Raw genomic sequence first — 26,383 nt, 5'->3', positions numbered from 1 at the left:
GTGTATGAGAGAGGGTCTGTGTGAGCATGTGGGAATGTGTGTGTGTGTGAGTGAGAGACAGTGTATAGTGCAGTGGGGCCACCTGTAGTGTGACATGAATCCAAGGTTGAGGCCATTCCCATGGGTACCAATCTTGGCTATCAGCTTCTGCTTGGCCACTTTGCATTGTTGCTTATCCCGAAGTCCACCTTGGACAATGATTACCTGAAGGCCTAAGGCCGAATGTCCTGGACTGCTGAAGTGTTTCCCGACTGAGGGGAATCACCCCTGTTTGGTGAATGTTGCATGGTGTCCACTCATCCGTTGTCGCAGCATCTGCTCGGTCTCGCCAATGTACCATGCCTCAGAGCAACCTTGCCTGCAGCGTATGAGATACATAACGTTGGCCGAATCACATATGTACTTGCCATGTACATGGTTGAAGGTGTCCTCACATGTAGTGGTTGTATCTGTGTTGACACTCTGACATGTCTTGCAGCGGCTGTATGGTGTTGTGGTCAATGTTATCATAGAGTCATAGAGATGTACAGCATGGAAACAGACCCTTCGGTCCACCCGTCCATGCCGACCAGATATCTAGTCCCACCTGCCAGCACCCGGCCCATATCCCTCCAAACCCTTCCTGTTCATATACCCATCCAAATGCCTCTTAAATGTTGCAATTGTACCAGCCTCCACTACTTCCTCTGACAGTTTGCTGCAAACAATGATCTGTTTGAGGTTTGCTAATTGTTTAAAGACAAGAAGTAGAGATGTGGGGAAGGTCTTAGCAAAGCGCTCATCCTCATCAATAATGCGTTGCAGGCTGTGAAGAACATGGCATAGGTTTTCGGCTCCCAGGAAATACTGGACAGTGAACAGTACCCTATCGGTTGCAGCCCATGTCTGTCTTCTGAGGAGGTCATTCTGGTTTCCTGCTGTGGCAGGTTGGAACTGGAGGTCGATGAGTTGAGCATCGTAGCCTGTTCTTATGAGGGCATCCTTGAGCACTTTCAGGTGTCTGACATGTTCCTTCTCATCTGAACAGATTCTATGTATCCGTAGGGCTTGTCTGTAGGGGATAGCTATTTTAATATGTTTCGGATGGAAGCTAGAGAAGTGTAGCATTGTGAGGTTATCCGTGAATTTGCGGTAGAGTGAGGTGGTAGAGTGTCCATCCTTGATGGAGATGCATGTGTCCAAGAATGAGATAGATAGTAGAGAGTACTCCATGGTGAGTTTGATGGTGGGATGAAACTCATTGGTATCACTGTGTAGTTGTTTCAGTGACTCCTCACCGTGGGTCCAAAGGAAGAAAATGTCATTAATATATCTGGTGTATAGTGCTGATTGGAGGACCTGTTCAGAAAAGAAGTCTTGTTTGAACCTGTGCATGAAAATATTGGCATACTGGGGTGAAAATCTGGCTTCTGTAGCAGCTCCAATGGTACCCATGGGGATGGCTTCAACTGGGAGCTTGGATTCATGTAACACTACAGGTGACCCCTCTGTACTACACACATTCACACACAAACACACAGACTCGCAGACACACACACACAGTCCCTCTCTCATTCACACATGGGCGGCACGGTGACACAGAGACCCGGGTTCAATTCCTGCCTCAGGCAACTGTCTGTGGAGTTTGCACATTCTCCCCGTGTGTGTGTGGGTTACCTCCAGGTGCTCCGGTTTCCTCCCACAGTCCAAAAATGTGCAGGTTAGGTGAATTGGCCACGCTAAATTGCCCGCAGTGTTAGGTGAATGGGGTAAATGTAAGGGAATGGGTCTGGGTGGGTTGCTCTTCGGAGGGTCAGTGTGGACTTGTTGGGCTGAAGGGCCTGTTTCCACACTGTTAGTAATCTAAACAAGCAGTCTCTTTAATGCACACACATGCAACCTCTCCCCCCCCACACTCACACCCAAGCACGCAGCCTCCCACAGGCTTATATCCACCCCACTCACCCACATACTTAACCAAGCTTACACACACACATATACACATTCTTTCACACGTACTCTCACACACATTCCCATGCACACACTCACTCTGTCTCTCCTGCATGCGCACACATATAAGTTTATGGGTTGAATTTGTATTTGCAGAATTACATTTTAATTTGCTCAAAAACTGCATAAATCCATGTAAGAGTCTGTAAGTTCCATTTTAGAAATAGAACCAGTCTGACACAACATTGGGACAGAGACAGAATTTAACCTCACACCTTTAAAGCACTGTCTGAGCTGAGATGGCACTTATTGTTAGAAATGTTAAAGCTATCTTGAGAATATAACTTAAAAGGAGTTCTGGGATTTACATACTACAGAACCGAAACTAGCATATCTCATTCCAAAAGATGAAAGACGTAATCTAAATTTGTTTAATATATCATTACAGCTCAACTGTAACCCTTTTGCTATAAATTCTGTGTCTTACTATCTTATACTCGACAGCCACCTGAAGAAAGAGCAGTGCTTCAAAAGCTAGTGCTTCCAAATAAACCTGTTGGACCATAACCTGGTGTGTGTTATTTTTAACATTCTAAGTGATTAATACTTAACAACAATCTTGGTTTGTTCAGTGCATCGCATCAATTGTATGACACTTCGATCTTTTACTGTGAATTCTGTGTCCTATGATCCTGCCCCACTAGCTACCTGACAAAGGAGCAGCTCTCCAAAAGCTTGTACTTCCAAGTAAACCTGTTGGAATATGACCTGGTGTTGTATGATAGTCCCTAGATCTTCCTGAATGATTTCCAGGCATTTAATTAGGACTTCATTCAGGCAGCCATCTTCTAATCAAAAAGTGTTGAGGACAATCAAGGTGAATCTCTCTCGACCAATTTCACCCCATCAAAAGCCCAACTCTTTTACTATAATCAGTGGTAAGTGATCCCGCTGCTTCTCATACAAGACCAGAATCAAAGTTGTACTCTTAATCTGTAAAGGATCACTGGTACTGGGTCTCAGTCTAGCCGAGGTCTTAAGCAAATTTAAGGGTTAGAGACCAGAGTGAATTTTGATACAACTGCAGCTGTGTCAACCTCCATTAGAACAAGGTGACCATTTAACCAGAAATTTATTTTGATTGGTTCTGATTTGGCTATTGCTAAACAATTCATCTGTTCCAAGCCAGAAATAGGTGGGCTTTCCAGGGTGTTCACTCTTCTGGATACCAGCCTATGAGTTCTCTTACTCAACTGATGCCTAGTGGGCCTTTTTTGCTGTCTCGAGTCCACAGACGGGCAGCAACTACAATGAATTGCCAGCCTGGATCATGAAGAAAATGTTAATTGTGTAGCCAAGGCTTGGCTTTGTTTTGGGGTTTTGCTGTGGGCTGACATAGAGTATCTCTGTTCAGGAGTGAGGCTATGCAATTGCCTTCACTCAAGCGGTGTTCCCCAAGCTCAGTTAGCCTGACAAGGGTGCCCACTTCCATTGGCATACACAGTCTCAGAATTACAGGAGGCTTGAGGTTGTAATATTCCTTAACTAAATCCGTCATCTCCGAGAAGGTTGTAGTATCTGGTACCCCAGGAAACTTTAGGCTCTTAATAACTGAAAAACTCACAATCACTTGATTTCTAGAAGGACAAGAGCAGCAGGTACATGAGAACAAACACCACCACCTTCATTTCCCCTCCAAGTCACCCACCACCATAACTTGGAAATATATTGTCATTCCTTCACTGTTCTGGGGCCAAAGTTCTGGAATTCTCTCCCTCGTAGCATTGTGGGTCAACCCAGAGCAGATGGACTGCAGTGGCTCAAGGAGGCAGCTCACCACCACCAAGGGAAACTAGGAATGGGTTATAAATGCTGGCCAAAGGTCGACAAAATAATGAGAGGCATGGACAGCATGCATTGTTGGAGTCAATTAATAGGGGACATAGGTTTAAGGTAAAGGAGGGAAACAAGAAGGTGATAAGTGCCTGCAATGCACTGCCAGAGAGGTGGCAGAAGCAGATACAATAGCAATGTTTAAGAAGCATCTTGACAGATACATGAAAAACCAGGGAATAGCGGGGTACAGTAGAGATAAAAGGCTTTTAGTTTAGGAAAGCATCATGTGTTGGCACAGCTTGGCTGAAGGGCTTGTTACCATGCTGTACTGTTCTTTGTGCTTTACAACCATCCCATCCCTACCAATCATCCGACCACGGCCTCTCTCGACTTTAGAAGTTCAAACTACTGATGTACTTACGATTTTCTGAAATGCAGGAATTTAGTGTTTTAACCACAGATATTGCCAGCTCTCTGCTAGAATGATGTCTTATGGATTCATCCACCAACCTCACAAGAATCTGAGCAACAGCATCCAGGCCACCAACGCTGCAAAAGTAGTCCTGTACGTATGCTAAGGGAAAATGAGAGAAACAATAAGCACAGTTACAGTTTAGGGATTTTGCGACTGGAGGGGAAATTAGACTCATTAAGATCAGGCCATTAGCGTTTGGGAGAAAATAAATTCTACTTTTCAGAACAAACCTCAACTCAACTAATGAAAATGCCTGATGTGTATTCAACACGATTTATTTCACTCAAGAGAGGTTTAACGCGTCAGGTATGTACCAATTAGAATCAGTGTAAAGCTCCAATACACCATCCCATCAAGCTTTTGCAAATAAGTATCAGTATTGGTTACATTCTTTTAGAGGAATCCATGGGATTGCATCAAGACCTTAATATAATGAACTTAGCATATCTTTCTTATCAGCATCTCAGTCATGCCATGCTGTTTGACACTTTATAGCTACTTTCATTTATGGGATGTGAGCATTTCTGGCAGGGCCAGCAGTTACTGCCACCTTAAAATATCCTAGAGAAGGTGATGGACAACATCTTGAACCGTTGCATTAAAACACAATGTAGGTACACTGACAGCTGGGAAGTTCCAGAATTTTGACACAGCAGCAATGAGGAAATGGTGCTCCATTTCCAAGACATGATGGCGTGTCTTTCTCTGTGTACCTTGTCCTTCTAGGTGGTAGAGGTCATGGGGTTGGAAGATGAAGTTGTAAGAGTGTAGGCGAGTTGCTGCAATACACATTGTAGATTGTTCTCTATGGTGCCACTGTAAGTTAGTGATGGAATGGTTGAATACTTAACATAGTACCAATCAAGTCAACGTGGCTGCATGAAAGGGAAATTAAGTCTGACTAATTTATTAGTTTTCAGAAAGTCTCAACTTGAGTGGATTGAGGGGTACCAGGAGATGTGTTGTATTTTTACTTCAAAAAGGCATTCAACAAGGTACCTCATGAAGGATTGTCCTAAGTGCCCACTATATTGGAAGTAGTATATCGATGTGGATAGAGAATTGGCTCATGGGCAGGAAACAACAAGTGGGGAAAACTGGTTCTTTTCCAGGTTGTCAACCCATAACCAGTGGGGTTCCATAGAGATCACTGCAGGAACTGTAACTATTTACAATGTATGTTAATGACTTGAAGAAACGAAGTGGATGTACTGTAGCCAAATTTGCAGACAACATTAAAAATAGGTGGAAAGACAGGCTGTGAGAGGGATAAAGACAATTTACAGACAGCTATCAATACATTTAGTAAGTGGGCAAGAAGTTGGCAAATGGAATATAATGTGGAAAAATGCAAAGTTGCTTATTTTGGAAGGGAGAACAAAAGAACAGAATATAATTTAAATGGAAACAAAAACAGCAGAAAGCTATGAGGGATTTGGAACCACTTGTGCATGAAACACAGAAAGCTAGCACACAGGTGTAGCAGGTAATCAGGAAGACTAATGGAATGTGAGCCCTTATTCCAACGGGGTTGGAGTATAAGAGTAGGGAGGTCTTACTGTAACTGTACAAGATGCTGGTGTGACCACATCTGGAGTACCCTTATTTAAGGAGGTATCATTTGAGCAGCATGGTGACTCAGTGGTTAGCACTGCTGCCTCACAGCGCCAGGGACCCGGGTTTGATTCCCACCTCGGGTGACTGTCTGTTTGGAGTTTGCATATTCTCCCCGTGTCTGTGTGGGTTTCATCCCACAATCCAAAGATGTGCAGATCAGGTGAATTGGCCAGGCTAAATTGCCTATAATGTTAGATACATTAGTCAGAGGTAAATATAGGGTAGGGAAATGGACCTGGGTGGGTTACTCTCCGAAGGGTCAGTGTGGGTTTGTTGGGCCAAAGGGCCTGTTTCCAAACTGTAGGGAATCTAACCTAAAAAAAAATTGGAAGCAGATCAGAGAAGGTTCACTAGGATAATCCTTGTATGGAGGGATTATCTTCTGAACAAAGGTTAAACAGGTTGGGACTCTATTCACTGGAGTTTAGAAGAATGAGAGATAATCTCAATGAATCATACATGATTCTTAAGGGGCTTGACAGGGTAAATGCTGAGAGAATATTTCCCTTCATGGGAGAGTCTGGGCCAGAGGACATGGTCTCAGAATAAAGGAGTGTCAATTTAAGGCTGAGATGAGGAAGAATTTCTTCTATCAGAAGGCTATGAGTCTTTGGATCTCCTTGCCACAGAAAGCTGTGGATGCTGAATCTTGTAGTATTCTTAATGCCGAGATAAATAGCCTCTTGATCATTAGGGGAATCAAGGGTTATTCGGAAAGGACAATAGAGGAATCAAGGGTAATGGGGAAACTGCAGGAAAGCGGGTATCAGAAATGTCAGTACAGCCGTGATCCTACTGAATAGCAGAGTAGTGTCAAGGGTCCAGACAATCTACCTCTGTTCCTATTTTGTACGGCCTTAAGTGAGCTTCTTTATCCTGGATAGTGCTGTTGGAGTTGCGGTTTCCAGGGGAATGCACAGCATTCCATAATATTCCTGAATTCTGACTTATAGATGGCAAACAGGCTTGGGAAGTAAAGAGCAGGTGAGTTACTCACTGCAAATTTCCAGTCTCTGACCTATCCTTGTACCCTCAGTACTTCTATACTTGTTGCAATGTCCTGGGATGAGATGATCAGCCAACAACCATAACCATCTTTCTTTGATTAGGGACAGTGTGGTAGCATGTCTTGAGACATGACAAAATCTTGCTCAGTTAGTTTTATTTTTGACGTTCTATTCATAATGCATTGAAGTATACAGATCGGAACTAATGATGATATGCAAGCTATGATTTTATGCACAATGCCTATTCAGGCCCTCCTTTAAACATAACTGCAAAGTGAGTTTTGAGAAGATTTGTAGCTCAGGTTGAGATTCTGGATGTAGGGGTTTGCTCGCTGAGCTGGAGGGTTCATTTTCAGATGTTTTGTCACCATACTAGGTAACATCTTCAGTGAGCCTCTGGACGAAGCATTGCTGATGATCCCTGTTTTCCATTTATATGTTTGGGTTCCGTTGGGTTGGTGATATCATTTCCTGTGGTGACATCATTTCCTGTGATGACATCATTTCTTGTGGTGATGTCGTTTCCGGTTCTTTTTCTTAGGGAGTCGTAAAGCGGGTCCAAGTCAATGTGTTTGTTGATAGAGTTCCGGTTGGAATGCCATGGTTCTAGGAATCCATCCGAGGACAAGCCAAACAAAGACATGCATGAGAATTCCTAGAACCATGGCATTCCAACTGGAACTCTATCAACAAACACATTGACTTGGACCCAATTTACCACCTCCTGAGGAAAAGAATAGGAAATGACATCGCCATAGGAAATGACATCACCAACCCAAAGAAACCCAAACACATATATATAGAAAGCAGTAATCATCAGTAATGCTTCATCCGGAGGCTCACTGAAGATGTTACCTAGCACGGTGACAAAACATATGAAAATGAACCTTCCAGCTCAGCAATCATACCTACATCCATATCTGTAAAAATGCAGCCTTCAGACATAGCATAACATTCAATTTCTAGTTACCTTTATAAAGTATTGGAGCAAAGCTGACAAGCAGTGGTGACAAGTTTATACTGTTGTTTCAAGATGGTTCAAACACACCAGCCACCTTGCCTGTCAGATTCTGGAATTGTAATACTTTACAATTACCTTCTTCTTGGGCAGTCCCTTAGCATCAAGGATGATTTGGTTATATGCTGGTTTGATGAGATGGCTTGTAAGTCTAATGCACAATCTACAGGCTTTGCCTTGAGGATCTTGACATACCAGGTTTCAAATTTCATTTTGACAAGTGGAAGGTGCCTGGAAGTGATTTTACTTTTTGAATGGGATGGTTGTTGCAAGCTACTAAAGGCAATTGGCAGAATGGGGCATTGTATCAATGGCTGAAAGGTCCAAAGGCCAAAGGAGGCAAGGCTCTACAATTAAACATTAGCACTGTCTGTGCATGAGCAGGTAATGGATCCACTCTATCAGCAATTTACAAACTGTTGGTTGTGACTCCTAACGGGGATGGGGTTTCACATTCACATCCACCTCCCTCTGAGCATCATTGGCAACTCTGTAGTGGAAATGACTTCGGCCAGAAGCACTGGTGTAGCTCTGGATCAACTGAATCCTAATGCAACAGATATGGAATTTAAAACTTAATTTAAAAATTTAGTCTCAGTATTAGCAGCCCAAGAAATCAATATCAATTGTCGTAAAAACCCATCTTGATTACTCATGTCCTTTTGAAAGGGACATTTGCTATCTATATCCAATTTGGCCTACATATGACTCCAGACCCACAGCCACCTAACTGCGATCTAAAATGGTCTAACATGGTACTCTGTTGAATCAAACACTGAATGAAAGTAATTGGAATACTTCGCATTGATCTAGGCACTGGAACCATTATGCACTGCAGTGGTTAAGAACACGGATCACCATATTTTCTCAAGGGCAATCAGGAATGGGCAATAAATACTGTCTTAGCCACTGAGACCCACAACCCATAAACAAATAACGATAATTTAATTCCAACAAACAACACAGATGAACAAAGATCTCAAAGTACTTTTTGACTACAGTACACACTTCAAGTAGCAAATATCAAATGAACCAAGGATGTTTGTGGCAGAGACCAGCACATACTGACTGTGTCCAGAGAGTGCAGAAAACCAAGGGCCCATAACAGCAAGCCAGAAAAGAGAATGGTTTTAGATTACATTACAGTGTGGAAACAGGCCCTTCGGCCCAACAAGTCCACACCGACACGCCGAAGCGCAACCCACCCATATCCCTACAATTACCCCTTACCTAACACTACGGGCAATTTAGCATGGCCAATTCACCTGACCTGCACATTTTTGGACTGTGAGAGGAATCTGGAGCACCCGGAGGAAACCCACGCAGACACGGGGAGAACGTGCAAACTCCACACAGTCAGTCGCCTAAGGTGGGAATTGAACCCAGGTCTCTGGCGCTGTGAGGCAACAGTTTCAAACTTTACTGTATTTTTGTCTGCCTGCTGTACCAATTCATTACTATGGGCTAGTGAATCTGTTTAACAGGACCTGCTTCAACTAGACCTAAACAGAACAGGGATAATGTGAGGAATGCAGATGCCGGAGATTAGAGTCACAAGTGTGGCGCTGGAAAAACACAGCCCATCAAGCGTTTATGCTCGAAACATCAACCCTCCTGCTCTTTGGATGCTGCCTAACCGGCTGTGCTTTTCTAGCACCTCACTTTTTGACTCTAAATGGAATAGGGGCTAGTTATTTTGCTTGCTTGTGTGAATATGCATGGTGGTGGTGGTGGTGGGAGTTGGATAAACAATTATAATATGTATTGGGGTGAAGGGGAGGCAGGAGCTTCACTGAGCCTTTTGTTACAAAGACAGATAGTGGGAAAGCTTGACTGAAACCGACATGAAAATAATAATATTTTTACAAAGCACTTTAAAACAGATTTTCATATTCATATGATGTATTGTTACATATTGAAATATTATAATTATAGTACTTTAATCATTACGTGTTGAATGTCACCATGTTATTTTATTACTGTTTGTTTTGTTGATATCTAGGGTCACCCATGAATTTTCAGTTTAAAAATGTGGTGGCATTGGAAAATAGCTTGGGAAGGAATAAGCTAGATTCTGCCACTTCCACGGGCATATTAGTTCATATTAGTGTAATGCAAGGGGGAAAATAGTGAAGTATAATTAATATGTCTGATACGCATCTGGTAATTTAGTACAGTTAAGATACCCCTGATCCAGGGTTACTAGAAGATGAGCATTCAAGTAGCATCTGAGAAATTTCCTTTGTTTAGTACTGGTTCTGGTGCACTGAACAAAGCAAAATGGAGGGGAGACTCATAGCAGTGTCTCACGTCTTTTTCATTTAGAATGCATTTTCTAAGATGTTCACCAGACAAGAGTGTTATCAAAACATATCCCTGTTATCATTCTGAGTTTCTGCAACACTTACAAACCTAAAAAAAAGGGCAGAAATCTGATCTTAAAATGTGTGGCCAGCTTTCAAATTAGAGGATTTGAAAAGAGATGTCCAGCAACCACTTCAGACCTGTAACCAGGATTTTTACAGCAGCCAGAAGGCTTAGTGCCTGTTGAGAATGTGAATTGTGGCAGGTCTTTCAGATTCCATCCTTCTTTATGGGCCATCCAGCCATTCACTGAGTATTTCCGATTGCAAACCTGGCTACATAAATGAGGTGAACTTCAAAATTTATGAACTCACATTTTAACTGAGTGGGGGAGGGGAGGTGGTGCAGAGGAAAACTGGCCTGTCCAATTACATATGGTATCACATTATATATAATATGACAACCATCTCATCTAGTCAGATACTTACAGTTGTTAGCAACAGCGAGTCCAATAAATGCACAAATGGGCCGGATTACTTCTTGCCTGATGCATTTCTGCAGACAATCTTTTGCAAATGGAAAAGCTGCCGCACACAGTCTCTGGTTTTCTTCTGCAATGATTACACCCAAATCAGTTTAGATGACACCATTAAAACACGAGTCAATACAATAATATTCAAATTTCTTTTGATAAGCCCGATTTCTCCCTTCCCCCTCACCCGAAGATCATGACTCATGCAATGGTACAGTTTTTAGCAGCATTGAGAGCCCTCTGCTGCTTATTCTGTGTAGCTATTCTTTTGTCAGCCTCGACACTGGGAAATGGCAGGCTATTCAAGCTATTTCATTCTTAGCTGAGCCTATTCTGTCCCGAACCAATTCATAGATATACACATGACTTCTCAGAGGATTTGCTGGATAACAGTTGGTATTGGGAATTCCAATTGATGTTTATTCCCTCTACCAAGCTGAGGACTGTTTAGACCTTTACTGTTACCCTCAGAAGAACTACTAAGTAAAACAGTTTTTTAAAATTTTAATCATTCCTGAAATTCCTCAATCATGCAGCAGACAATAATTTTGCTCATTTATCTGTAAGCACAATTATCACAGTTTTCTCAAAGACCTGGTCAAGAAAATCTTTCCGAACTAGTTAACTGCAGCATACATCTACTATGTAAAGAGCAAAATCATTCTAGCTTTTCAATAAATTCAAATCACATTGCCATCACTCAATGAGCCATGGTGATACTGTGCAGAAGCTTGTAACCTGCTCTGTATTGGTTTCACAGATCACTATTGTCACTGCTTTTGTCTTTGGCACCTCTGAGCTACAGAAAGGAAACATTATACCAGAGTTATTGCTTTTGAACATTACCTGTAACTGTCAAGTGGAAATCTATATCTCATTAGCTCAGATTTGGTCAATTTTGATCAGTTAAATAACTAGCTGATAATCAGTGGTTACACATACAAATCATGTTGAAACAATGTGCTTTAGAGTCAGGTTGGTGAATTTAGAACCAGAAACATGTGAGGAATTAAGAACGGCACAACAATCCTTATGAAAATATAGCATTTCAACACTTATAATATAGCATTGCATGGCTCCTCTTCTAACCACTATACAAAAAATCCTAAAGAAAAATCTTGGAAGTTTCAAGCATATGTAAGAGAAAAATGAAATACCATTTTGTGGATTGTTGACACAAGCACAGAGTGTGCTACTAATAGATGACCACAGCTCGAAGGACCGACCAATATTTTCATCTATGGACTGCTTGTCTGACATTGGAAAATTTGTCCTGGTGAAAAGTGAAAAGAAAATCAAGAATGTAAACCTATATTGAAGAAACTGTTAAAGTACCAATGTGTGTAATTTTTCACTTTTGCCAATTGAGCAGTAGCCAGAGGGAGTGGACAAGCCACTGATTATATAAAGCTTCTGGCTTTCACTGTCATGGGAATGAAAATCAGATGTATTCTATAACTGGTGCCTGATATGTTTTGCTGTTCTGTTTCTCAATAAGTATAAAATTGCAGGCTGTAAGCACATAATTTTTTGATTCCCATGTGATTTGGAAAAGCTATTTCAGAGCATTGTTGCAATATTTGACTGTGAGGAACACAAGGTCCTCATCCAGCATCAACAGATAAAAATCTACGATTAAGACGTTGCTGAGTAGGGATATTTACCTGTTCTCAGGTTGATTTCCCCCCATGTAAGCTTGAATGCCTAACACAATAATCCAACTGACACTTGGCTGAAACAGGGTAACCGCACAGGCCAGGGACTCAAGATGAGGATGTTTTAGATTGGTCATGCTTTAAAAGTACTAAGCAAAGGGGACATACATCCCAACAAATTTTGGGTTAGCCCATTTTTGAGTATCTAAATATTCCAAAAGCAGAAATAATAACTCAGACTTTACTTAGAGTAACCTTGCTATATAATTTACTTTTACCAATGACTGTCTAATAGCTGGCATTTACTGATATCATAAACATATTGTACAATCATTGTGGGATCAGCAGCCTCCATTTTGCAGCAGCAGAGGGAGTGGTGATAGCAAGGACCAGGGGGCTGCCGGGAAGGTAAATTAATCCTTTACTAACTGATCTCGTGAATAGGCGGAGCACACACTGAGCAGGGGCGACACGGGACTGCTGAGTAAGTGAGGTAATATATTTGAGCAGTTGCTTTACCCGAAACACTACTGAGGTAGTGTCTCCCACCCATCCTCCTCCTCTAACCAAAAAAATGGTTCTGTGCGCTGATTCAGTAAGGTTTCTACTTTCTTCAAAGTCTCTTTGGGAATTCAGAACAGTGGGAAAGAATGTTAGGATGTTGCATGCTCCTCCTGTAGGATATGGGAGACAAAGGTCACCACTAGTGACCCTACTGACTTCATCTGTGGGAAGTGCATCCACTCCAGCTCCTCAGAAATCACATTAAGGAACTGGAGCTGGATGAATTTCGGATCATTTGGGAGTCGGAGGGGGTATTGGGAGGAGCTACAGGGAGATAGTCTCACCTCAGGTACAGGAACATCTCTGGGACACCCGCAACAATCAAGCCCACCGTCCCGTGGGTGAACATTTCAACTCCCCCTCCCACAGGGAGATAATGGACCTGAATGTGTGGCTGGGGAACTGGTGCAGGAAGCAAGGATCTAAATTCTTGGATCACTGGGTTATGTTTAGCGGTAAGGATAGATTATACAAGAGGGACGGGTTGCATCTTAATAGGTGGGGGACCAGCATTCTGGCAGGTAGGTTTGCCACTGCAACACAGCTGCGTTTAAACTAAATAGCAGGGGGAAGAGGACAAACTGGAAGTTTAAGAAGGAAGTTAAAGGGAAAGATAGAACAAGAGAAGTCAAGAAAGACAACGGAATCAGTGGAGCAGAAAACTCAAAAAAGGATCATGCCATAAGATTGAGTGAAATAGGAATTTATAGGAAGGCTGAGAGGAGTAACAAATTAAAAATATTATATATGAATGCACGAAGCATTAGAAATAAGGTGGATGAGCTTCAGGATCATTTGGAAATTGGCAGTTACGATGTTGTGGGGATAACTGAGACGTGGCTTCAAGTGGACAGGACCTGGGAAATGAATATTCAAGGCTATACATGCTATCGTAAGGACAGACTGACTGGCAGAGGGGGTGGGGTGGCCCTGTTGATAAGGGATGATATTCAGTCCCTTGCACAGGGGGACCTAGAATCAGGGGATGTAGAGTCAGCATGGATAGAGTTGAGAAATTCCAAGGGTAGAAAGACCCTAATGGGAGTTATCTACAGGCCCCCAAACAGTAGCCTGGATGTAGTGTGTAAGTTGAATAAGGAGCTGAAATTGGCCTGTCGCAAAGATATTACTACAGTTGTTATGGGGGATTTCAACATGCAGGTAGACTGGGAGAATCAGGATGGTACTGGACCCCAAGAAAGGGAGTTTGTGGAGTGCCTCTGAGATGGATTCTTAGAACACTTGTGCTGGAGCCTACCAGGGAGAAAGCAATTCTGGATCTGGTGTTGTGCAATGAACCGGATTTGATCAGGGACCTTGAAGTAAAGGAGCCATTAGGAGGTAGTGACCACAATACAATAAGCTTTAATCTGCAGTTTGAAAGGGAGAGGGTAGAATTGGAAGTGACAATATTTCAGTTGAATAAGGGGAACTATGGAGCTATGAGGGAGGAGCTGGCCAAAGTTCAATGGTGCAATACCCTAGCAGGGATGGCAGTGGAACAGCAATGGCAGGTATTTCTGGGTATAATGCAGAAGATGCAGGATCAGTTCATTCCAAAAAGGAAGAAAGATCCTAAGGGGAAGCAGGGGTGGCCGTGGCTGACGAAGGAAGTTAAGGACCATATGAAGACAAAAGGGAAAAAGTATAACATAGCAAAGATGTGTGGGAAATCAGAGGACTGGGAAGCTTTAAAGAACAACAGAGGATAACTAAAAAGGAAATACGCAAAGAAAAAATAAGGTACGAAGGTAAACTGGCCAAAAATATAAAGGAGGATAGTAAAGGCTTTTTTAGGTATGTGAAAAGAAAAAAAATGGTTAAGACTAAAATTGGGCCCTTGAAGACAGAAACAGGTGAATTTATTACAGGGAATAAAGAATTGGCAGAAGAGTTGAATTGGTACTTAGATCTGTCTTCACTGGGGAAGACACCAGCAATCTCCCAGATGTAATAGTGGCTGAAGGACCTGAACTGAAAGGAATTTATATTAGGCAGGAAATGGTGTTGGAGAGACTGTTAGGTCTGAAGGCTGATACGTCCCCGGGACCTGATGGTCTGCATCCAAGGGTACTGAAGAAGGTGGCTCTAGAAATCGTGGATGCATTGGTGATCATTTTCCAATCTTCTACAGATTCAGGATCAGTTCCTGCGGATTGGAGGGTGGCTAATGTTGTCCCACTTCTTAAGAAAGGAGGGAGAGAGAAAACAGAGAATTATAGACCAGTTAGTCTGACCTCAGTGGTGGGAAAAATGCTAGAGTCAATTATAAAGGATGGAATTACGACACATCTTGATAGTAGTAACAGGATAGGTCAGAGTCAGCATGGATTTATGAAGGGGAAATCATGCTTGACTAATCTTCTGGGATTTTTTGAAATGTAAGTCTGAAGATGGACAAGGGAGATCCAGTGGATGTAGTATACCTGGACTTTCAGAAAGCCTTTGATAAAGTCCCACATAGGAGGTTAGTGAGCAAAATTAGGGCACATGGTATTAGGGGCAAAATACTGACATGGATCGAAAATTGGTTGCCTGACAGGAAGCAAAGAGTAGTGATAAACGGCTCCCTTTCGGAATGGCAGGCGGTGATCAGTGGTGTGCCGCAGGGATCAGTGCTGGGACCGCAGCTTTTTACAATGTACATTAATGATATAGATGAAGGTATTAAAAGTAATATTAGCAAATTTGCTGATGACACAAAGCTTGGTGGCAGGGTGAAATGTGAGGAGGATGTTAGGAGAATACAGGGCGACCTGGACAGATGCATGGCAGATGCAGTGTAATGTGGATAAACGTGTGGTTATCCACTTTGGTGGCAAGAATAGGAAGGCAGGTTACTACTTAAATGGAGTCAAGTTAGGTAAAGGGGCAGTACAACAAGATCTAGGTGTTCTTGTACATCAGTCAATGAAAGCAAGCATGGAGGTACAGCAGGCAGTGAAGAAAGCTAATAGCATGCTGGCCTTCATAACAAGAGGAATTGAGTATAGAAGCAAAGAGGTTCTTCTGCAGCTGTACAGGGCCCTGGTGAGACCGCACCTGGAGTATTGTGTGCAGTTTTGGTCTCCAAATTTGAGGAAAGACATTCTGGCTATTGAGGGAATGCAGCGTAGGTTCACTAGGTCAATTCCCAGAATGGTGGGACTATCTTACGCTGAAAGATTGGAGCGACTGGGCTTGTATACCCTTGAGTTTAGAAGGCTGAGAGGGGATTTGATTGGGATATATAAGATTATTAAAGGATTGGACACTCTGGAGGCAGGAGGCATGTTTCCGCTGATGGGTGAGTCCCGAACCAGAGGACACAGTTTAAAAATAAGGGGTAGGCCACTTAGAACAGAGTTGAGGAGAAACTTCTTCACCCAGAGAGTGGTGGGTGTGTGGAATGCTCTGCCCCAGAAGGCTGTGGAGGCCAAGACTCTAGATATTTTCAAGAAAGAGTTGGATAGAGCTCTTAAGGATAGTGGAATCAAGAGTTATGGGGATAAGGCTGGAACAGGATACTGATTGAGGATGATCAGCCATGATCATAATGAATGGTGGTGCTGGCTCGAAGGGCAGATGGCCTACTCCTGCATCTATTGTCTATTGAATAAGTGATGATTTAGAGCATGGATCAGTACTTGGAACTACGATGTTGTGGCCATAATGGAGACATGGATTTCACAGGGGCAGGAATGGTTGCTGGATGTTCCAGGGTTTAGGTCTCTTAAAAAGAACAAGGAGGGGGGGGGGGAGTAAAAGAGGAGAGGGGGGAAGTAAAAGAGGAGGGGAGATTAGCATTGTTAATTAGAGACTGCATCACAACTGCAGACAAGAAGGTTATTGAGGAGGGTTTGTCTACTGAGTCAGTATGGATGGAAGTCAGTAACAGGAATGGAGCAGTCACTTTATTGAATGTTTTCTATAGAGTCCCCAATGGGAGCAGAAAAATGGAAGAACAGATTGGACAGCAGATCTTGGACAGGTGCAGATGTAACAGAGTTGTTGTTATGGGTGACTTCAACTTCCCCAATATTGATTGGAACCTCATTACTGCAGGTGATCTGGATGGAGCCGATTTTGTCAGGTGTGTCCAGGAAGGATTCCTGACTCAATATGTAGATAGGTCGATTGGGGTGAGGCCATATTGGATTTGGTGTTATGCAATGAGCCAGGCGATGTGTCAGATTTCTTGGTGGAAGAGCATTTGGGTGACAGTGACCACAACTCCCTCACCTTTACCATGGCCATGGTGAGGGATAGGAACAGACAGTATGGAAAGGTATTTCATTGAGGGAGGGAAAAGTATACTGTTGTTAGACAGGAGCTGAGGGTATAAATTGGGAACAACTGTTCTATGGGAAATGCACAATGGAAATGTGAAGGCTGTTTAAGGAGCACTTGTTGCAAGCGTTGAATAACTTTGTCCCACTGAGACAGGCAAGGAATGGTAAGGTGAAGGAGCCTTGGATGACAAGAGAAGAGGAGCTTCTCATCTAGAGGAAGAAGGAAACTTACTTAAGGTTGAGAAAGCAAGGATCTCGCACAGCTTTAGAGGATTACAGAGTAGCTAGGAAGGAGCTCAAAAATGGACTGAGGAGAGCTAGGAGGGTATACGAAAAAGCCTTGGCGGGAAGGATTAGGAAAAACCCAAAGGCGTTCTACACTTACGTGAGGAGTAAGAGAATGATCAGAAAGAGGGTAGGGCTGATTAGGGATGATGGGGGGAACTTGTGCCTGGAATCTGAAGAGGTAGGGGAGGCCCTAAATGAGTTTTATTGCTTTGGTATTCACTAGAGAGAGAGACCTTGTGGACAGCGAGAACACCGTGGACCAGGTTAATAGGCTTGAACAGATTGATATTAAGAAAGTGGATGTGCTGGAAATTCTGGGCAGCGTAAAGATAGATAAGTCCCCAGGGACAGACCAGATATATCTAAGGTTACTACAGGAAGCAAGGAATGAGATTGCTGCACCTCTGGCGATTACCTTTGCATCCTCACTCTCCACGGGAGTAGTACCAGATAATTGGAGAGAGACGAATGTTGTTCCCCTGTTCAAGAAAGGGAATTGGGAAATCTTTGGGAATTACAGACTAATCAGTCTTATGTCTGTGGTAAGCAAAGTACTGGAAAGGATTCTGAGAGATAGGATTTATGACTATTTAGACAAAAAATAGTTTGATTAAAGATAGTCAGCATGGCTTTGTGAGTGGCAGGTCATGCCTCACAAGCCTTATTGAGTTCTTTCAGGATGTTACGAGATCAGTTGACAAAGGTCAAGCAATAGATGTGGTGTATGTGGATTTCAGTAAGGCATTTGATAAGGTTCCCTATGCAGGCTTATTCAGAAAGATAGGAGGCATGGAATACAGGGAAATTTGGCTGTCTGGATACAGAATTGGCTAGCCGAAAGAAAACAGCAAGTGGTAGTGGATGGAAAGTACTCCAGCTGGAGGTCAGTGACCAGTGGTGTCCCGCATGGATCTGTTCTTGGGCCTCTGCTCTTTGTAGTTTTATAAATGATTTGGATAAAGAAGTGGAAGGGGCAGTTAGTAAGTTTGCCGATGACATGAAAGTCGGTGGTGCTGTAGTGTCGAGGGCTGTTGCAGGCTCCAACAAGATATTGACAGGATGCAGAGCTGAGCTGAGAAGCGGCAGATGGAGTTCAACCTGGATAAATGCGAAGTGATTCAGTTTGGAAGGTTGAATTTGAATGCAGAATACAGGATTAAAGACAGGATTCTTGGCAGTGTGCAGGAACAGTGGGATCTTGGGGTCCATGTACATAGATCCCTCAAAGTTGCCACCTGAGTTCATAGGGTTGTTAAGAAGGTATTTTGGCTTTCATTTACAGGAGGATTGAGTTTAACAGCCGTGAGGTTTTGCTGCAGCTCTATAAAACGCTGGTTAGACCACACTTGGAATATTGTGATCAATTCTGGTTGTCTCATTATAGGAAGGATGTAGATGCTTTAGAGAGGGTGCAGAGGATATTTACCAGGACGCTGCCTGGATTGGAGTACTTGTCTTATGAAGAGAGGTTGAGTGAGCTTGGGCTTTTCACACTGGAGAGAAGAAGCAAGAGAGGTGACTTGATAGAGGTGTATAAGATATTGAGAGGCATAGATAGAGTGGATAGGCAGAGACTTGTCTCCAGGACAAAAATAGCTGTCATGAAGCATCATATTTTTTAAGGTGATTGGAGGAAGGTATAGGGGAGATGTCAGATGCCTTTATGCAGAGAGTGGAAGGTGCTTGGAATGCACTGCCAGGAGTGGAAGTAGAGTCAGAGGCAATAGGGACATTTAAGTGACTGCTGGACAAGTACATAGACGACAGTAAATTGAGGGGTGTAGGTTGGATTGATCTTAGATTAAGTTAAATGTCCGGCACCACATTGTGGGTTGAAGGGCCTGTACTGTGCTGTACTATTCTATGTTCCAATCAGGCAAATACCCTAAAATTAAAGCACTTCTCTGATGCTGTCAAGAAAAAAGAATAATTAGAAACATACAGTTCATGGGAGCTCCCTCTTTTGGGGACACCATGCTAATCATACATTTGTTCCATCTCCCCACTGGATTAATATACAAGCTATAACTGACAGATCTCATGATTTGTGAGTTAGCATGGAATGCTGCTTTATGAATAGATGGATGCAGTAGGAAAGCTATCATCCTGTATTTTTCCAAAAATGCTTTTGAATGCACTGTCTGAGAGTGCAATGGGGGCAAATTCAGTTGCAGCATTGCAAAAATTGGATGATTATCTGAAAAGGAAAAATACACAGGGCCACAGGGAAATGGTGGACAGTGGCTCTATGGGAATCATTCCTGTATAGCACAGACGTGATGGGCTGCATGGCTTCCTTCTTTGCTGTTTTAATTCTGTGAAATAGGTGGCAAGGACTGTATTATTCATCACTTACCCAAGCCTAATGATTAGATGTCAAGTTATAAAAGGCCAATCACAAAGTTGACCATAGATGTAAAATCAAACATTTTATTCCCTAATAATTAAATTTGCAAAGGGTTCATACTTGAAATATGAATAACTTTTTTCTTTCCATGTTTGCCACTTGACATGTTAGTTGTGTTCACTACTTTCTGTTTTTGTTTCAAGTATAAGCTGTGACTTCAGAGTGTGTGAACTGTTCTATGCATATGTGAAGTTAACATAGTAGATACTGAGAAGCTGAGAATCTTGGCTGAGAATCTAATATTAGGGGTCACAATTGCTCTAATCCAGAGAGCTAGGTGGTGTAGGTTAGAACTGGAGCCAACCTTTACATACTTTTTATCTTTTACAGTATTTACAGGGATACACATAACAAACCTGTACCTACTGACTCAAACATTAGTTTGAGTCTGTTCTATTTACAGGAGCACAAGTGATTCCCCAGTTAATGCACACCACGTGCACAATTAAACACAATTATATATTCACAATTATAGATTCAAGATCAGCAGACACCACTAAGAACAAGGTGAAGAGCAATACCTCCACTCACAGAGTTGTGAAGCTTAGGAATTCTACACCAAAGAGGGCTGTGGATACTCAGTCACTGAATACATCTGAGATTAAGATCTACAGATTTCTGGATACTAAGAGAATCAAGGGATATAGAAAAGGACAAATTGAGGTTAAAATCAGCCATAAATGGTGGAGCTAGCTCATGGAGATATATGGCCATTTCCAATGTTTTTATACATAAGCCGGGTGAAATTAAAACTTCAGAAACCTATTGCTTCATTCTATATCATTGATTATTTTAAATAGGTAGCTTCTTAAAACTTACTTTAAAAAAACAATCAAAGTTTTACACACAACTCTTTGGTAATTACCAGCCTGTGTGATACTGAGCCACTGTTGCCAGTCTGACTTTTAGTAAGACGAGAAGTTAGCTGACCTCAACTAAGGTTCCAGTCAAGACTACAAATGATAGCCTTTGGTGTCCTTGTGTTAGAAAGTTTCCATTGTATGGATAGCTGGACATTGTGTGAAGGATACAATGCTTTTATGACAATCTGCCAGTTTTTCCACTTATGTACACAACTAACTCCAAAACTAAGTATGAAAAAACTAAATACTAAAGGAAGATGTTTGTCTGTGGAACCATACCCCTGTATCTTTTAGTGTTTTCTGGCAAAGAGGAAAGGAGAAAATTAGCTCCATAAAAATAACGTGGCTGTTTATTGATTGGGTTCCTCTAAGTTATTTCGAAATAGTTTCTGACCGACTCAGATTGCACCAAGCTCTAACTGCTAATTTACTTGCTTACTTATGTGGGTTAACTCTTCAGTTAATTGTGAAGGGAACTGTTGTGAACATTTAAATCTTCATTCCATATTATTGCACAGTATAATTTCCATGGTCTTCTTCATTCTCCAGAAAAATATCTAGTTGCTTTCTGAAGCCATTGATACTGTTTGCTTCTACATTATTTGATAACCCTATTAACTCTTTGCATTCAAAGGATTGTCCTGATTTCCTTTTTTAGGAGTTTTTAACTTAGTTCTCCCCTCCCCCTTTGGTGTTTCAATTAATTGCATGCAATAACTTTGAAAATCACTTCATAATCTTGAATGGATTAAAGGTTCATTTTCATGGCATAAAAATTCCAATATACTTCAGACTATTACCTGTGTGAACACAGGACAAAAATGTCAAGTGCGGAATTTGCTAACTACCTGAACAAATTCAGAAGAACATCAATACATCCAGTTGTCCTCGCCAATGTTTGTCCAATCTCTGTAAAAATGCCCAAAAAGCATTATTTGTCTCTGGTTTACATTTCAACTGATATCAGTATTGGAGAGATGACTGTTTCTGTACTTTGTTCACCCCATGACAGCATTATAAAGGGCACCTGCCTAGGCCGAACAAAAGTAAGTTCTTTCACTCTAAAATCTGTAAGATACTATGTTCTATGTTCTATGTTCTATGTTCTATACCTTAATCAATCTTTCCTCATAAGAACATCCCTCCATGTCAGGGATCAATCTACTTAAACCTCACTGCCTCCAACGCCAGTACATCTTGCCTCAGGTTGTACTGCGTGCCTTTGTTAAGGTGATTTTTTTTGAGCTGAAGAGGAACTTGGGAGTGGAAGAGGTGTCATGATGCACATACATTTCAATGACATAAGCCAGTAGCTAAACTAAAAGGCAAAACTGTTTCTTTCTCCACAGGTGTTGCCAGATCTCCTGAGTTTCTCCAGTGTTCTTGATATTTGTTTCAGATTTGTAACATCTGCAGTATTTTGTCTTTGGACAGATGACTCAGGTGGTTAAGATGGCACATGGGACACTTGGCTTTATTAGTTGAGACATTGAATACAAGAGAAGGGAGGATATGATGGCGATATTATTAGGTCTCAGCTGGTGTATTGTGCACATTTGGACCATAGGAAAGATGAGCACTAGAGCGGGTGCCAAGGAAATTCACCAGGATGTTGCCAGGCTGGAGTGTTTCAGCTCTGAAGACAGACTAAATAGGTTGGGTTTGTGTACCTTAGAGCAGAGAAGACTGAGGGGGCACATGATTGAGGTATACAAAATTATGAGGGACATAGGTTGGATAGGAAGAAACTTTTCACCTTGGTAGTGGGATAAACATCAAGGGGCTTAGGTTTAAAGTACAAGGCAGGAGAATACAGGTGGGTATCTGGAACTCACTGCCTGAAAGGGTGGTAAAGGCAGGAATCATCACAACATTTAAAAAGCATTTAAATGATCATTTTAAGTGCCACAGCATTCAAAGGCAAATGCTGGAAAATGAGACTACAGTAGATTGTGAATGGTGTGTGGAATGATGGACAGTAAGTGCACGGTGCATCAGCCAATTGGATTCATTGTAATCAATCTTGGCACAGCCAGTTGCTTCTGGACCACCCAGGGTTCACTTGCGCAGGCACCTTTCTCAAGGTGGTGTGTCATGTGGATCACATCAGGGGTGAACAGTATAGATTTATTAAAGGGGAAGCTAGACAAGCATATAGGGGAGAAGGGAACAATGAAATACAATAACAGATTTAGATGAGGAAAGATGGGAGAAAGTTTGAATACAGCATAATACCAACTGGGCTCAATAGTCTGTTTCTATGCTGTATATTCTACGAAGCTCTTGAATAGGATAGAATGTCAACAGAGGAGGTTTAAATGAGTTCAAAGTTTGTGGAAGATAAACTAACCTGGGATATGAAGGATCTCAATTCAAAATGTTAATCTGTTTTTACTCTTTTTATATCATGATTAACTGGGTGTACTCTGTGATATTCATTTCAAAGAACAAAGAGCAGTACAGTACAGGAACAGGCCTTTGGCACACTAAAACTGTGCCGACACATGATGCCTTTCCAAACTAAAAATCTTTAGCTTCAATGTGATCTATTCCTTACCTATATATTTGTCATGTGCCTCTTAAACATTGTTATTGTAATATTGCTCCACACTTCCGCTGGCAGCGCTTTCCAGGTCTTAGTCACCCTCTGTAAAAAACCTTGCCTCGCGTATTTCCTTTAAACTTTCCCATTTTACTTTAAACTTAGTAATTGATATTTCTAACCTTGGGAAAAAGACTGACTATTCTATCCATGCTTCTCATAATTTTCTAACCCTCTATTGGTTCACCCCTCAGCCTCCAATATTCAAGAGAAAACAAACTGAGTTTTTCCAATTTCTCCTCATAGGTAATACCCCCAAAACCAGGCAACAACCTAGCAAAAGTTGTCTGTACCTTCTCCAAACAATCCACATCCTTCTGGTAGCATCGCAAACTGAATTGTATGCAATTTTCAAATGTGGCCTTACTAAAATTCAATACAACTGTAACATGACTTGCCAATTTTTATACTCTTGTGTCCTGACCAATGAAGGCCAGCGTGTCACATGCCTTCTTGACCAGCTTATCCACTTTCAGGGAAATGTGGACCTAGATCTCTCTGTATATTGATGCTAATAATTTTTTGCCATTTATTATATTCTTCCTCCTTCATTAGATCTTCCAAAATGCATCACCTCACATTTGTCCGGATTAAAATCCACGTTCTGTCATTTCTCTGCCCAAGTTTCCAGCCTATCTATATCCTGCTGTATCCTCTGGCAATCCTCCTCACTCTTCATAGCTCCCCCAGTCTTTGTGTTGTCCACAAATTTACTAATCAGGTCATTTACATTCCCTTTCAAATAATTTATTTACATTATAAATAAAAGGGGGCCCAGCACTGATCCCTACGGAACACCACTGGTTACAGATCTCCAATCAGAAACATCCATCCACCGCTACCCTCTGCCTTCTATGACTAAGCCATCTTACCATGTATCCATCTCACCAGCTCACTATGGATCCCATGTGACTTCACCTTCTGTATCAACTTGCCATGAAGGATCTATCAAATGCTTGCATTTAAAACACCCAACACCATCTCCGTTTTTAATATTAACAGGCCCCAGAATATCAATATACCACTCCTGAGATTCACCATCCAACATGTCCTTCTTCTTTGTGAATACCGAAGCAAAGTATTCATTAAGGACCTCACCCAAATCCTCAAGGTCAATGTATAAATTCCCTCGTTTGATATTGAGTGGACCGACCCTTTCTCGCGCTACCCTTTTACTCCTTAAAACGTCTTGTGATTTTCCTTTATCTTGTTTGCCAAAGACATATAATGGCCCCTTTCTCCCTCCTACTTGCACCAGTTTGCATTCCTTCCTGCTATACCCACTGGTACCCTCTGAATGAATTTTAAAAAACTTTGTATTCTTCAAGGGTTCTGTCTACCTTCAGTTTCCTAAAGCTTACATATGTCACCTTTTTTTCTTTTTGACTCATTCCTCTTGTCACCCAAGGTTTCTGAACCTTGCTTTCCATATTCTTCATTTTCATAGCAGCAGACTGCTCCTGAGTTCTAACCAACTGGTCTTTGAAAGATTCCCATGTGCCAGATGTAGGATTTACTCTCAAACAGCTACCCCAGTCTGCATCCCCCAATTCCTGCCTATTACAGTGGTAGTTAGCCTTGTCCCATTTAGTATTTTCCCCTGAGGACTATCCCACAAGTAACTTAAAACTTACAGAATTATGATCACTGTTCCCAAAGTTCTCCCACATTGAAACATCGATCATTAGGCCAGGTTCATTCCCCAAAACAAGGTCAATATGTCACCTTCTCTAGCTGGACTATTTACATATTATTTCAAAGAACTGTGCTGGATATATGTAACAAATTCTCCCCATCGAAACCTCTGGCACTAAGCAGTCCCAGTCAATATAGGGTAAGTTAAAATCACCCAACACAACAATACAGTTGTTGTTACATATTTCTATAATCTATCGACATATCCGTAACTCTATCACCGGCTGATTGATGGGAAGCCCTGTAGTACAATCCCATCAAAGTGACTATCTTTCTATTCTTGAGCTTTACTCAAAGGCCTTGCTAGATAAACTCTCCAAGGTGTTCCCCCCTCAGGACTGCTGTGATATTCTCTCTAATCAGTAAACCAACTCCCACAACTCAGAGTCATAGAGCTGTACAGCACAGAAACAGACCCTTTGGTCCAACTCGTCCATGCTGACCAGATATCCCAACCCAATCTAGTCCCACCTGCCAGCACCCAGCCCATATCCCTCCAAACCCTTCCTATTCATATACCCATCCAGATGCCTTTTAAATGTTGCAATTGTACCAGCCTCCACCACTTCCTCTGGCAGCTCATTCCATACACGAACCACCCTCTGTGTGAAAAGGTTGCCACTTAGGTCTCTTTTATATCTTTCCCCCCTCACCCTAAACCTATGCCCTCTAGTTCTGGACTCCCCAGCCCAGGGAAAAGACTTTGTCTATTTATCCTATCCATGTCCCTCATGATTTTATAAACCTCTGTAAGGTCACCCCTCAGCCTCTGACACTCCAGGGAAAACAACTCAGCGTATTCAGCCTCTCCCTATAGCTCAAATCCTCCAACCCTGGCAACATCCTTGTAAATCTTTTCTGAACCCTTCCACGTTTCACAACATCTTTCCGATAGGAAGGAGACCAGAACTGCACGCAATATACACCACATCAACCGCTTTCCCCTCATCCACCTGTTTGTCACCTTCTCAAAGAGCTCAATCAGGTTTGTGAGGCACGACCCACCCTTCACAAAACCGTGTTGACTATCCCTAATCAACTTATTCTTTTCTAGATTATTATAAATCATTTCTGTTCTCACCCTTTCCAAAACTTTGCCCATATCCAAAGTAAGGCTCACTGGTCTATAATTACCAGGATTTTCTCTACTCCCCTTTCTAAAACAAGGGGACAACATTTGCTATCCTTCTGTCTTCTGGCACTATTCCTGGAGAAAATTATTACATAAATATCAAAGCCAAAGGTTCTGCAATCTCCTCCCTAGTTTATATCTTTAACATCTCTCTTTATCACATCTGAAACACCTAAACCCAGAACATA

General features: G+C 42.0%; 1 protein-coding gene across 1 annotated transcript in view; it reads right to left on the bottom strand.

Moving 5' to 3' along the window:
* The window catches only part of terb1 (telomere repeat binding bouquet formation protein 1), a 173,577-nt gene that overhangs the window by 127,951 nt on the left and 19,243 nt on the right, over positions 1–26,383 (bottom strand). Inside the window, exons 6-9 of the mRNA XM_087996134.1 lie at positions 21,615–21,675; positions 11,876–11,991; positions 10,675–10,824; positions 4,187–4,339 (exon numbers count right to left, since the gene is read on the bottom strand). Coding sequence (XP_087852260.1) covers positions 4,187–4,339; positions 10,675–10,824; positions 11,876–11,991; positions 21,615–21,675 — 480 coding nt within the window. The remainder of the gene's footprint in view (positions 1–4,186; positions 4,340–10,674; positions 10,825–11,875; positions 11,992–21,614; positions 21,676–26,383) is intronic.

This window comes from Chiloscyllium plagiosum, unplaced genomic scaffold, assembly GCF_037043375.1.
Source record: "Chiloscyllium plagiosum isolate Xiang-an unplaced genomic scaffold, Cpla_swu_hap1 HiC_scaffold_17, whole genome shotgun sequence".
NCBI lineage: Eukaryota > Metazoa > Chordata > Chondrichthyes > Orectolobiformes > Hemiscylliidae > Chiloscyllium > Chiloscyllium plagiosum.
Note: the sequence above shows the minus strand (reverse complement) of the source record. Positions and strands in the feature narration are given on the sequence as shown.